The sequence below is a fragment of the Helianthus annuus genome, chromosome 7 (genome assembly GCF_002127325.2).
Source record: "Helianthus annuus cultivar XRQ/B chromosome 7, HanXRQr2.0-SUNRISE, whole genome shotgun sequence".
Taxonomy (NCBI): domain Eukaryota; kingdom Viridiplantae; phylum Streptophyta; class Magnoliopsida; order Asterales; family Asteraceae; genus Helianthus; species Helianthus annuus.
In genome coordinates, this window is record NC_035439.2 from 81,687,559 (window position 1) to 81,700,794 (window position 13,236).

The 13,236-nt window shown below is 42.5% G+C and overlaps 1 protein-coding gene across 1 annotated transcript; it reads left to right on the forward strand.

Annotated features, from left to right (window-relative positions):
- The first annotated feature begins 475 nt into the window (after window positions 1-475).
- Window positions 476-7,021, forward strand: LOC110914618. The gene is made up of 4 exons (XM_022159404.1): window positions 476-1,082; window positions 1,200-1,504; window positions 1,664-2,797; window positions 7,001-7,021. Exons 1-4 carry the CDS (start codon window positions 476-478, stop codon window positions 7,019-7,021), a joined length of 2,067 nt encoding a protein of 688 aa, XP_022015096.1.
- The last annotated feature ends 6,215 nt before the right edge of the window (window positions 7,022-13,236 follow it).

Here is a 13,236-nt window from a genome sequence, read left to right on the forward strand (position 1 = left end):
TCCAACCAGTGAGAAAGGCATGAGCTTCACACCCCTCACAAAGACTCCTCAAGAAATCCTTGCAACAGAAGAAGTCAAGCAGAACTTTAGGCCTCCTAGGCCTCTCCCCAAAAGCAGAAAAAATGAGAACTCCACACAGTTCTCTGAGTTTCATGAAGAAAAAGGTCACCACACCAACGATTGCTTCCAGCTCAAGAAAAGAATTGAAGAAGCTGTTAAGTCAGGAGAACTCGCCCATTTGGTGAAAGGGGTTCGAGATAAAATGGCTGAAGGAAAGGGGAAGGAAGTTAATATGGTGAACTCTGATGAAAAGGTTCCTCATAAAAGGCAGCGGTTGGAAGCTTGGGAGCTTCAATGTGTTTGCTTTCCCCCAACAGAAAAAGGCCCTCTTTCAAGCCCTCTCGTCGTAGAAGCTACCATTAGAACATTGAAAACACATAGGGAGTACATAGACACGGGGGCAGCCACCGAAATCATGTTCGAGAAGTTCTTTAACCGTTTAAGTAATGAAGAGCGATCAAGGCTTCAACCCTCTGGAACCTCCATAAAGGGCATTGCTGATATACCCCTCAAGCCTTTAGGGCAACTGACACTGAATGTTCGTTTCAGTGAAGGTCAGAAGGAAAGGATCCAGCCACTCACCTTCGTGGTTATCAACATACCTTCGAACTATGACGTGATCATAGGAAGACCGGGACAATGTGCCTTCTTCATGGTCGTGTCTGTTGGGCATGGCACGGTAAAATTCCCAACCGAGAGGGGGATAGCAACCCTTCAACCCTCTCAAGAGGCCTACGTGGTTGAAGGCGAAAGTCCCAGAAGTGAAGAAGACAAGCAAAGGCTTATCACAAATCCTAAGTACCCTGAACAAAGAATAAGGATCAACCTAAGCCTTTCACAAGAAACTCTCTCTTATTTGGAAAAGTTGTTGACACATTACAGCGATGTCTTCGCTTGGTGTCCGGAAGATATGACAGGAATCCCCCGAAACATTGCTGAGCATGAGTTAAGAATACCTCCCGATGTTAAACCTGTGGTCCAAAAGAAAAGAAGCTTAGCACCAGAAAGAAGCCTGGCTGCTTGTCAGGAGGTTGAGAAGCTCGTATCTGCTGACATTCTCCGAGAAGTCAAGTACCAATCATGGGTTGCAAACCCGGTTATGGTCAAGAAACTAGACAACTCTTGGAGAATGTGCATAGACTTCAAAGATCTCAACAAAGCTTGTCCTAAGGACTGCTATCCACTACCAGAAATTGACCTCAAGGTTGACTCGCTCACCGGTTACCCTTTCAAATGCTTTCTCGATGCTTACAAAGGGTATCATCAAATACTCATGAAAGAGGAAGACGAAGAAAAGACGGCGTTCCACACTGATAAAGGAATCCTCTGTTACAAGAAGATGCCCTTTGGACTAAAGAACGCCGGAGCAACCTACCAACGTCTGGTGAACAAAGCTTTTGCAAGTCAAATTGGCAAAAACATGGAAGCCTATGTCGATGACTTGGTAATCAAAAGCAAGACGGAGTATCAAATGCTTGATGACATCCAAGAAACTTTCAAATATCTCAGAAAGGTTAACATGAAACTTAACCCTGAAAAATGCTCATTTGGATTCGAAGAAGGAAAATTCCTGGGTCACATTGTCGGAAAACAAAGCATCAAGGCTAACCCAAACAAAGTAAAAGCTGTCCTCGAAGCCAAGCCACCAAAAACCAAAAAAGAGGTTGAAAGCTTAAATGGGAAACTGGCTGCCTTGAAGCGTTTCACCTCCAAGCTGGCTGAAAGGTCCCTACCCTTCTACAAAATACTTAAAAATTGTTCTGATAAGAAGGACTTCAAGTGGACTGATGAGGCTAAGGAAGCCTTCAACCAGATGAAGCAACACCTTGCTTCCTTGCCAGACATCGCAGCTCCAGAAACAGGAGAGTTAATTTCAGTCTACCTATCAATTGCTGAGGAAGCTATAAGTGCAGTCCTCACAATCGAACAAAACACGGCTCAGGTACCTGTTTACTTCTTTAGCAAAACTTTAAAATTGGCTGAGACCAAATATCCTCCCCTTGAAAATCTTGCCCTAGCCTTAGTTCAAACAGCTAGAAGGCTTAGGAGGTATTTCCAAACACATCCCATACAAGTGGTCACGGACCAACCTGTTAAAAATGTGCTTGAAAAACCTGAGAACTCGGGAAGATTGGCGAAATGGGCGGTGGAGCTAGGTGAACACAACATCACATATGTCCCACGAAAAGCTATTAATGCCCAAGTTTTGGCCGACTTCATTGTGGAAGTCCCAAACCAAATAAATAACGAAGTAAACACTGCCATCGCTGAACCCTTCAACCCTGAAGCTTGGAAGCTATTCACCGACGGAGCTTCAAGCGTTGAAGGGTCAAGGGCTGGGCTAGTTTTAATCAACCCAGAAGGGTTGGAATTCACATATGCTCTTCGTTTTGATTTTCATACCACCAATAATGAAGCTGAATACGAGGCACTAATCATCGGCTTAAGGCTGGCTAAAGAAATAAAAGTTCAAAAGCTTGAAGTGTTCACAGACTCATTATTAGTCTCGAGCCAAGTCAACGATAGCTATGTCGCCAAAGAACCCAATATGAGAAGATATAAGGAAAAATCCAAAGAGCTGATGAATACCTTCCAAACGTGCAGTGTCAAACAAATTCCCAGATCCCAAAACAAAAAGGCTGATGCCTTAAGTAAGCTAGCATCTCTCACCTTCGCCCACCTCACCAAAAAGGTGTTGGTAGAAGTGTTGAAGGCTCCATCAATTGATGAATTGGAGGTTCAAGTCGTAGTCACCGAGGAAGATCCAAACTGGATGACTCCCATCAAAAAATTCCTTCAAAATGGTGAACTACCCAATGATCAAGTAGAAGCTGAAAGGGTTAAAATCAAAGTAAGGCAATATGTGTTACAAGGAGAAACCCTCTACAAAAAGGGTTACCTTGCCCCCTTGCTAAGATGTGTTGGTCCCGAGCAAAGTAAGTATTTGATCAAAGAAATTCACGAAGGTGTATGTGGAGCCCATTTTGGAGCTAGGTCGGTGGTTGCAAAACTCATGAATCTTGGATATTTTTGGCCCTCGATGCATCGTGACACCACTGAGCAACTGAAGAAATGTGATGCTTGTCAGATTCATGCCCTAATCCCAAAAAATCCCAAGCATGATCTTGTCCCAATAACCTCGGCATGACTATTCCATAAGTGAGGGATGGACATTGTTGGACCTTTCCCTCCAAGCAAAGGAGGAGTAAAATTCTTGCTAGTCGCAATAGACTATTTCACCAAATGGCCCGAGGTTAAACCCCTCGCAAAGATCACAGGCAAACAGGTCATTGACTTCGTTTGGGAAAACATCATCTGCCGTTATGGATTGCCGGGAGTGATTGTCACCGACAACGGGAAACAATTCGCTGAAAAGCCTTTCAGCCTTTGGTGTAAAGAGTACAGATTCAACCAGATCTTCAGCTCAGTGGCTTACCCGCAATCAAATGGCCAGGTTGAAAGGGAAAATCGAAGCATAGTGGAAGGCATCAAGACAAGTTTAGGAAGATATGAAAACAACTGGCTCGAAGAATTGCCTAGTGTTCTATGGGCAATTAGAACAACCGAAAAAACAAGCCACAAGAAAACACCTTATAGCTTGGTATTTGGATCCGAGGCTGTAATCCCTGCTGAAATAGGAGTTGTAACCCAACGAATTGTCAACATGCTGTGACAACCCTCACCAAATCAGGTATCCGTACGACTTAATTAATAATTAATTACTGCTTAATTACTGTGCTTGATTGAAATTATGGATAAACTGCTACCTGAATACTGATACATGTACATGCTTGCATCATACTTTATTTGCTGTCACTCCATTATTTACATACTGAACTCTAGTGATAACCTTGATGCACGAAAGCACAGTAGCACTATGAACGGATAACCTATTAAACATGCTGATATAGCCAGCATCAGGTAGACACTGCCTCTAAGGCCTGTATGAGCCCGAGATAGTTTACTACACTAGTAGAGAGTGTAGGGATATAATGGTTGTAGAACTGCGTCACTAGGTATAAGTTACAGTGACCGGATGTGCCTAAAACGTACTCTAAGTACAAAATTCAGCACTTTAATCAAAAATTCAGTATCTAGCTAACTAATAAAGTGCCAAAACATGAGAAAAATATTACTAGACACTTTCCAAAGTGTCGGGAATAAGTTGTGTCACTAAAAATAGTGTTAACGACACTCTAAAGCTTTGTTAAGTACTTTAACGGATCACTATCCAACTGGACAACCGGACTTTACCCGGAACATAAAAATATTGCCATTTACATTGTTTTTATTTTTCTGAACTAGTTAGGGTCCCCGAATACCCTAACACCCGCTATAATGCATAACACGTTAGTAACCGAGTTTACCTTCTAATCACTTAACTAAATGGCTAACTGTTAGTTGAATTCTAACCAAGACCCCCCCCCCCTCTAACCGAACTCGTCCCCTAGGGGGACATTCTTTGTACTTGTTGATTAATTTAATCATCCTTGTCCCATATCATTTAGACACTAAATCCATTGGTTAGTAGTGAAGAATTTTGTCTATAAGTATTAACAAGAACACACCATATTCTTCACCACAACACTCAAACATCACTCTCTCTCCCTCTCCTCAAACTCTAGGCCGAACACCCCCACATCCATCCATCCATCTTTCGATTTTGATCTTGCATTTCCAAGTGTCTACAAGGGTGAAGGATCCCATACAAAGGAGCTTGGTGCATTCGGATCGTGAAGAACCTCACCTCATTCCTTTTATCCACCCAATCTTCGACTAGTTTCTTCCCTAGCCTCGAGCTAGTAGTAAGTTGCTATAAAAGCACTCTTGATCTATTTTAAAGTGGTTAAAATGAAATATGACGGTTCAAACTCATGAACTTACAAGATGATATGTTAAAAGTCTACTAAAATGATGAATATGTTGGTTAAAAGCTATGTTGTTGTGTAAATCGTGTAAAACTTGTTTTGTGTAATTATTTATTGCCGATCTATGTTGTGGTAGCACGGATCATCATCTAACCCGGATTAGTCATGTTCATGGATCATGACATAGAGTATGTTCAAGTGTAAAAAGGGGTTAAATGATGAACACTACCACTTACGAAGCATCAACTTGTGTAAAAACGATTTTAATTGTGAAATAGTGTTCAAAACTAGTAGATCTACGGATCTACAAATGGTATTTTCCAAGAACCAAGTGTCAAGTGAAATCATAATTTCTAAACCGGTTCTTTACTAAACAAAAGTGATTTTTGTAAGCACACAATTGTGTAAACACTTGTGTAACACTAAGTTTCGACAAAGAACTATTTTTGTCAAATTTTACAAGAAGATGTGAAAATATATTTTCTTTAAAAACGAGATTCACAAGAAACCGAATTGATCTATACAAAGATCCACTGAAAGTAATAGAAATTACTACATATTTTGGACAAACCACCAGTTCATGTAATTTTTGTGATTTACATATATATTGACTAGTTTGATGGTTTGGAAATTGTTTTTGTGAATGAGAAAATTGTTGATTTGAATTTTAAAAGAAAATGATACGCTTGAAAGCGTGGCCACCTCCAGTTACAGGGGAAACTCTGGCGAAATTTTTCCAAAAACCTAACACTTAGAAATATTTTCATCACAAGTGTTATAAATGTATTTTTGACTTGTTTTCAAAGTGTAAATTTCGCCACGACTTTATTTACAAAATATCGGAGGTGGGATTTTCACAAAATAAAACGGGGTAAATATATATTTGATATATATATTTTTCATAGCGTCACTTGTATAAATGTTTATGATTATTTTGTGAACTATACAAATATTATTTTTAGGGTAAAAATAATATTACCAAATGTTAACGATTCCAAAATAATACGAACGCCTTTACGATAAATATTTAAGTTACAACGGTATAGCTAATACCACCCAACCTTTAAAACGTAACTTACACATTTTAAGAAAATATTTATGAACGCGTATTTTGTCAAGGTATTATTTTGTGAAAATCATATGTATTAAAATATAATATTTTTGGGAAAAATATTTATATTTTGGAGTTAGAAATAAAATATATTTTAAGTGAGACTTAATGATATATTTCGAATATTACGAACGCACATGTATTAAATCCCCCATCCTTGGGAAGGAGTCTGTTTACCAAATAGTTACAAAGTGTAATTACGAAATAGTTGTCTAACTATTTCCCAAAAAAACTTTAACCTTAAAGCACGGTCGTCCGTCTAATAGATTTAGTACGTGTAGGTTGTCGCTTAGCGGTTTGATCAGGAGATCTTCTTATTAGAGACGCACCACTGTGAGTTCATGTCCCCCTTTTCTCTTAACTGTTTTCAGTTTTCTAAAATGCGGGGGTGAAATACATGTTACTATATTTATGAGTACTTTATACATGGTACGGTTAGCGTAAGGAGGTTTACTACTTAGATCATTTGAGTGGTTAGGCGGAAACTTGAGGCCATTAATCCTTAGGGTAGGACCGAGGGACAGGAGCGGTAAATCTATCTGGGTGTAGCGAGCCCGGCCCCAGGCCCACCATAACGGACCTCGGGGTGACTTTGTGCCCAACACATAAATCCGCTAGGTTTAAGTCTTCCTACTTGCACTTCACACATATCAATGGCCTTGCAAACCATTGGTGATCTCTTTTTCCTTATTTGCTGCATACCAGGATTTTTATACTTACAAAGGTTTTATTACTCACTTACACATGAACTTGCTCAACATTATTGTTGATTTTTCCAACTTACATGTATTTCAGGGAACTAAAGATCTGGTGCGGTATGTTATGTTTTCCCGCTGCATAGGAGTTACGAGGTCATCCGGGTTTAGGGGATGTGACTTTTTCCTGGACGAGTCACAGTCCTTAAACTGCGTTTATATCATGTTCATGTTTGTGTATGTTGAACAATGATATATGTTATCAGGTTGTAGTTTCAGTTGCTTGAGTCAACGTCCTAAGACAATGTTGTTGTATTTGGTTTTTAAAACATATTTTAATGGATGATCTTGCATGGTTTTTATTTCATATAGCTTTGTTATGATTAAGCTATGGTATTAAGAAGTCACACCAAAATTAACCACGCTTCCGCAAAGCCAGGGTGTGACAGCTTGGTATCAGAGCTCTGATCATAGCGAACTAGGATTCCTTCTCGAGTCTAGACTATGATCACTAGGGCTCTCACGAAAATATTTTTGCACTGCATACCACTTAAGTCCAGATCCAAAACGTTTTTACAAATAAATGTTGAGCACATTTTATTTATTATTTATAGGCTCAGTCTGGGAGGCTGAGTCTCGGTCTGGGAGGCCGAGGCTTGGTCTGGGAGGCCGAGGTAGTTGTCTAGTGGGACTAGGGAGTCAGTCTGAGAGGCTGAGAGAATTGGCTAGTGGGACTAGGAAGAGCAGTCTGGGAGGCTGGGAGGCTAGTGGGAGTAGGAAGATCAGTCTGGGAGGCTGGGAGGCTAGTGGGACTAGGGGAACTATTTGATTGATTAATTGGTGACTAATGTGTTTACCTAATTGTATGATTGATTATTTGTGCATATTTGTGTTAAAGACACCATGGACTCGTCAGGCACTGGTGATTCGGACACCACGGGCCCTAGGCCCATTGTATCAGACGACCTAGAGTCTTCGGAGCACGAGATCCACACATCAGATGTTACCAGCACAGATGAGGAAGACTTCCAGCCCTTTGCGTTACCCGACGCTGTCGACGTGCCCGCTGATGGCCCTTTTGCTGGGGACCTACCGCTCGTAGAGATCCCTGCCCCCATACCCTTGGCCGTTTATCCTGCTTACGATATGCTCCTCGATGCCGACGCTGACGACGACGTCGATCTATTTGATGATGAGCCCCTAGAGGATGATGTTGAGGGCGAGGCCTTTCTAGCTGCTGGTGATCTTTTGTTACTCGCAGACGCTCCAGCTGAGGAGTCACCTGTTCACTCACCGGTCCCAGACTCTTTCGAGTCTGTGGCCTCCGCACCATCACACACTCAGAGTGCGCAGCACTTTTCCCACGGTTCAGATCCTGATAGGGCATCCTCTGTTGCCCCTGCCCCGAGCTTTGCTTTCGAGCACGATATTGAGGAGAATTCCGATCCTGTCTTTCCCCCTGGGTTTGACCCAGATCAGGACATAGAGTTTATACCACTGGATCAGCCTATGGAGGACCCGGTTGACCTAGTTGGCCCAGTTGATACCATTGACCCTGCATTTGATTTTGAGATGGCGTTTGATGATCCGGAGACAGCCGTGGCCCCTGAGCTAGGCGTTGCTCTTGCCCCCGCATTGGAGCATGACCCTGTTCATGCCGATGCACCTGCTGTTGCTCCTTGATTGATCATCTGCTTGGACGAGAGAAAATTTGGGGTAACTGTGCAAGACAATTTATTATTACGGGGGCCCACGTAATAACAACTTGTAGTGCACAGAAATCCAGGTGGACTCTGCGGGTTAAGCTAATGAAAACCAATGTAGCAGGAAATAACTCAAACACGAACGACCAAGGCGATGTAGCCTCGAGTTCATTCTATTTCAAGCAACGAGCCAAATTGGCAAACCTATGTGAAGGCTCAGAATTTATTTCCTCACTCATACATTGAGTATATTTACGTGTGATATTGGGTGATTACATGATGGCTTATGGTGCTATGTATCTCATAGACAATTGAAATGTTGTCTAACCCGCTTCATGCCACTTCGGCAGAAGAGAATGCCACCCAGGCGTGACACAAACACCAGTACGTTGCCAAGGATAGAAGCCGAGCTGCAAAAACACATCTCACAGGCAATTGCACGATATGAAGCCCTCCGCTTTAAGCACATCGATGGCACTACTGGAAATAACCCTCCAACTGACTACACCTATAAGCAGTTCCTGAACTGCAAGCCTTTGAACTTCGAAGGAACAGGAGGCGCCGTTGCATTTGTTCGTTGGTCCGAAAAGATTGACTCCATTCTAGAATGACTAACTGTTCGCCCCAACAGAGTGTTACCTTTACCTCGGGGTCATTTCTAGATGGCACACTCTCATGGTGGGACCATCATGTTCAGGCCCTTGGCACAGATGCTGCTTATGCACTGAGCTGGGACGAGCTCAAGGAAATGATTGAGAAGAAATGTTGTTCTAGGACTGGAATCCAGAAGCTTAAGGTGGAGTTCTGGAATTTGATAATGGACGAACCAAGGATTCCTGAATACGTCCAGCGATCTCACGGCTTGTCTAGGGTCATCCCCTACTAAGTCATTGAGGTTGTATGATACAGTTGTGTACTTGAAAACTTTACATTGTGATCTCGATTTATGGCAATGCAATCGCAGAATTCTCATCACTTGTGATGTTTGATCTACTGTTTAAGTTCTATGACATGAGATGTTATGTGGTTGATTTATTTTTAGCATGAGATGTTATGTGTTGATATTGATGAATACATACGTGCACTTGACTTGCTATGACCTAACCTACATGAAACATCTTCTAGAAGATGCCACCAAGACGCGAAATGTGCATGCCCACCTCGGAGGCAGAACTTCAAGAGATAATTGCTGCAGCTATAGCACAGCACGAGGCCCTACGCTCCGAACCTAGCAGAGGCACCTCAGAAAATAACGGTTGTCCCTACTGGCACTTCCTCAACTACAAGCCTCCGAAGTTCGACGGCACTGGGGTGCCATAGCTTTTGAGAAATGGATTGAAAGTATGGAATCCATCTTGCGAATGAGTGGTTGTACGCCAGAACAACAAGTCCCTTATGTTTCTGAGTTGTTTCAAGATGGAGCTCGATTATGGTGGAATCTTCAGGTTCGAATAATGGGCCTAACTACAGCATAAGCGTTAACTTGGGATGAGTTGAAAGGAATAATGCGTAAGAAGTATTGCACCCAAACAGAAACACAGAGGTTGGAAGGTGAATTCCAGGGCCTGATAATGGAAGGCTCGAAAATGTTGGAATACATGCAAAGACTTCATGATTTGGCATGAGTCGTTCCGTACTTGGTGGAACCAGAATTGAGGAAATTAGGACATTTCATTTGGAAATTGGCACCTCAAGTCCTGAGCTTAATGATAGCATCTACGCCACCAACAACTATGGCTGCAAGTAAGATGGGCTTGGCACTCGTTACGGAAGCCATTAGACTAGAAAAACTTGCAAACCCTGACAAGGAGACTCAGGTAGAGTCGTCCGGAAAGAACAAAAGGAAGCTCGCAGAAGATACCCGAACGAATAATGATGAACAAAGATCTATTCGAGGTTGTTTTGACTGCGGAGACAAAGGGCATTTCAAGAAAGATTGCCCTAACAACAAACAGGCCAATGATAAGATTTACTTAGAAACTAAACCAAGACGTGCTGGGTGCAAGTATCACCATGAATGTGGATGTCGGAAGCCTAGGTGCGGGAGGAAAGGACACAACAAGGATCGTTGTGGGATGAAGAGTCCCAGACAAGGAGAAAACAGTAACAACGCTCAAGGTGGAAATGGGAAAGGAAATGGCCGAGTGCCAGGATGCTTCCATTGTGGGGATGTTGGACATCTTAAGAGGGAATGCCCGAAGTTGAAACAAGACCATGAAAGAACATCCAGCATCGTAGTTTGTGAAGCATGCCAGGATCCAGGCGTGATTACTGGTACGTTCTCTAACAACCAAAACTTTTGCATCTATTTTGTTTGATACTGGTGCCGATTATAGCTTCATGTCATTAGAATTTAAGAATATTCTTGGTTTGACGCCTAGTAAGTTAGACGTCCCATATACGATCGAATTAACAAATGGGAAACTAGTTGAGACCAGTGAAGTTGTCCAAGGATGTGTGATGGAATTGTAGCTTCGAGTTGGGAAGCCATGATGTGGTAGTGGGAAAGGATTGGCTATCGAGTAACAAGGCCAAGATTGTTTGTAACGAAAAGGTCGTTTGTATCCCAATCGAAGATGGAGAAACAATTGTGGTTCATGGGGAGAAGCGTGATACGCATTTAAGAACTATCAGATGCCTGAAAGCTCGTAAGTGTTTACAAAAGGGATGTGCTGCCTTCCTGGCACACATCGTGGATAAGAAAGCTGCTGAGCCGAAAAACGAAGACATCCCTATCGTGAGGGAATATCCTGAAGTCTTTCACATTGACTTAGTTCCAGGCGCAGCGCCTGTAGCTAGGGTACCTTATAGACTTGCACCGTCTGGGATGCAAGAACTGTCGACACAACTTCAAGAGTTGTTAGACAAAGGATTTATCCGACCAAGCTTCTCGCCTTGGGGAGCTCCGGTCCTGTTTGTCAAGAAGAAGGACGGTAGTTTTCGAATGTGTATCGACTACCGGGAGTTGAATAAGCTGACGATCAAGAATAGATACCCTCTGCCATGGATCGATGATCTATTCGACCAACTGCAAGGTTCAAGCTTTTACTCGAAGATCGATTTGCGATCTGGGTACCATCAGCTAAGGATACAAGAGGAGAGTATCCCTAAGACAGCTTTCAGAACTCATGATGGACACTACGAGTTCCTAGTTATGCCATTTGGGTTGACAAACGCACCTGCAGTCTTTATGGATTTGATGAATAGAGTTTGCAAGCGTACTTGGATAAGTTCGTGATTGTGTTCATCGACAACATTTTGATTTATTCAAAGACAAAGGCTGAGCACGAACATCATCTAAGAGCTATTTTGGAGCTGCTGAAGAAAGAACAATTGTACGCCAAGTTCTCTAAGTTCGAGTTTTGTCTACGCGAAGTCCAATTCCTTGGACATGTGGTAAATGGAGATGGGATTCATGTGGACCCAACCAAGATCGAAGTGTTCAAGAATTGGGAAACGCCAAAAACGCCAACCGAGATTCGACAATTCTTGGGTTTGGCTGGCTACTACCGAAGGTTCATTGGGGATTTTTCAAAAATCTCCCCACCATTGACACTCCTCACGCAGAAAGATAAGAAGTTTGATTGGGGAATCAAACAGGAAGAAGCGTTTCAGCTGTTGAAGGATAAGCTTTGTAATGCGCCAATCTTAGCACTACCGGAAGGTACAAATGATTTTGTGGTATACTGCGATGCCTCGCGTCAAGGTTTGGGCTGCGTGTTGATGCAACGCCAGAAAATTATAGCTTACGCATCGCGTCAGCTGAAAGTGCACGAAAAGAACTATACCACACATGATTTGGAACTAGGCGCAGTAATATTTGCTTTAAATATTTGGAGACACTACCTATATGGTACGAAGTGTACCATCTTCACAGATCATAAGAGCCTACAACACATATTCAATCAGAAGGAGTTGAATATGAGGCAAAGACGATGGATCGAGTTGTTGAACGATTACGACTGCGAGATAAAGTACCACCCAGGGAAGGCGAATGTGGTCGCCGATGCCCTACGTCGAAAAGAAAGGATCAAGCCCATAAGGGTTAGGGCTTTGGAGATGACTATTCAAACCGATCTTTCCTTGCGCATTCGTGCCGCGCAAAAAGAAGCTCTTGAGGAAAGAAACCTTGAAGAAGAATATCTCCGTGGGATGGAGAAGCAATTGGTGCCAAACGAGGAAGGAACATTATGTTTTGAGAAAAGGATTTGGGTTCCTATGTTTGGTGGATTGAGGAAAAGTTATTTTTGATGAGGCGCACAAATCGCGGTACTCTATCCATCCAGGAGCGGATAAGATGTACCAAGATCTTAAAGATTACTATTGGTGGCCTAGGATGAAAGGCGATGTTGTTGTTTATGTGAGCAACTGTTTAACGTGCGCTAAAGTGAAAGCAGAATACCAGAAGCCTTCGGGACTTCTGCAACAACCAGAAATTCCCAAGTGGAAATGGGAACAAATCTCCATGGATTTTATTACAAAGTTGCCAAGAACGCCAAGAGGCCATGACACTATTTGGGTAATAGTGGACCGAATAACGAAGTCAGCGCACTTCTTACCTATCAGAGAGAAGGATAATACGAGCAAGTTGGCTGAAATTTACATGAGAGAAATCGTTACGCGCCATGGAGTACCTCTCTCTATCATCTCGGATAGAGACGGAAGGTTCGTATCAAGGATTTGGCAATCCTTCCAAGAAGCTTTTGGCTCACAATTGAATTTGAGCACTGCTTTTCACCCACAGACCGACGGTCAAAGCGAACGGACTATTCAAACATTGGAAGATATGCTGAGAGCAT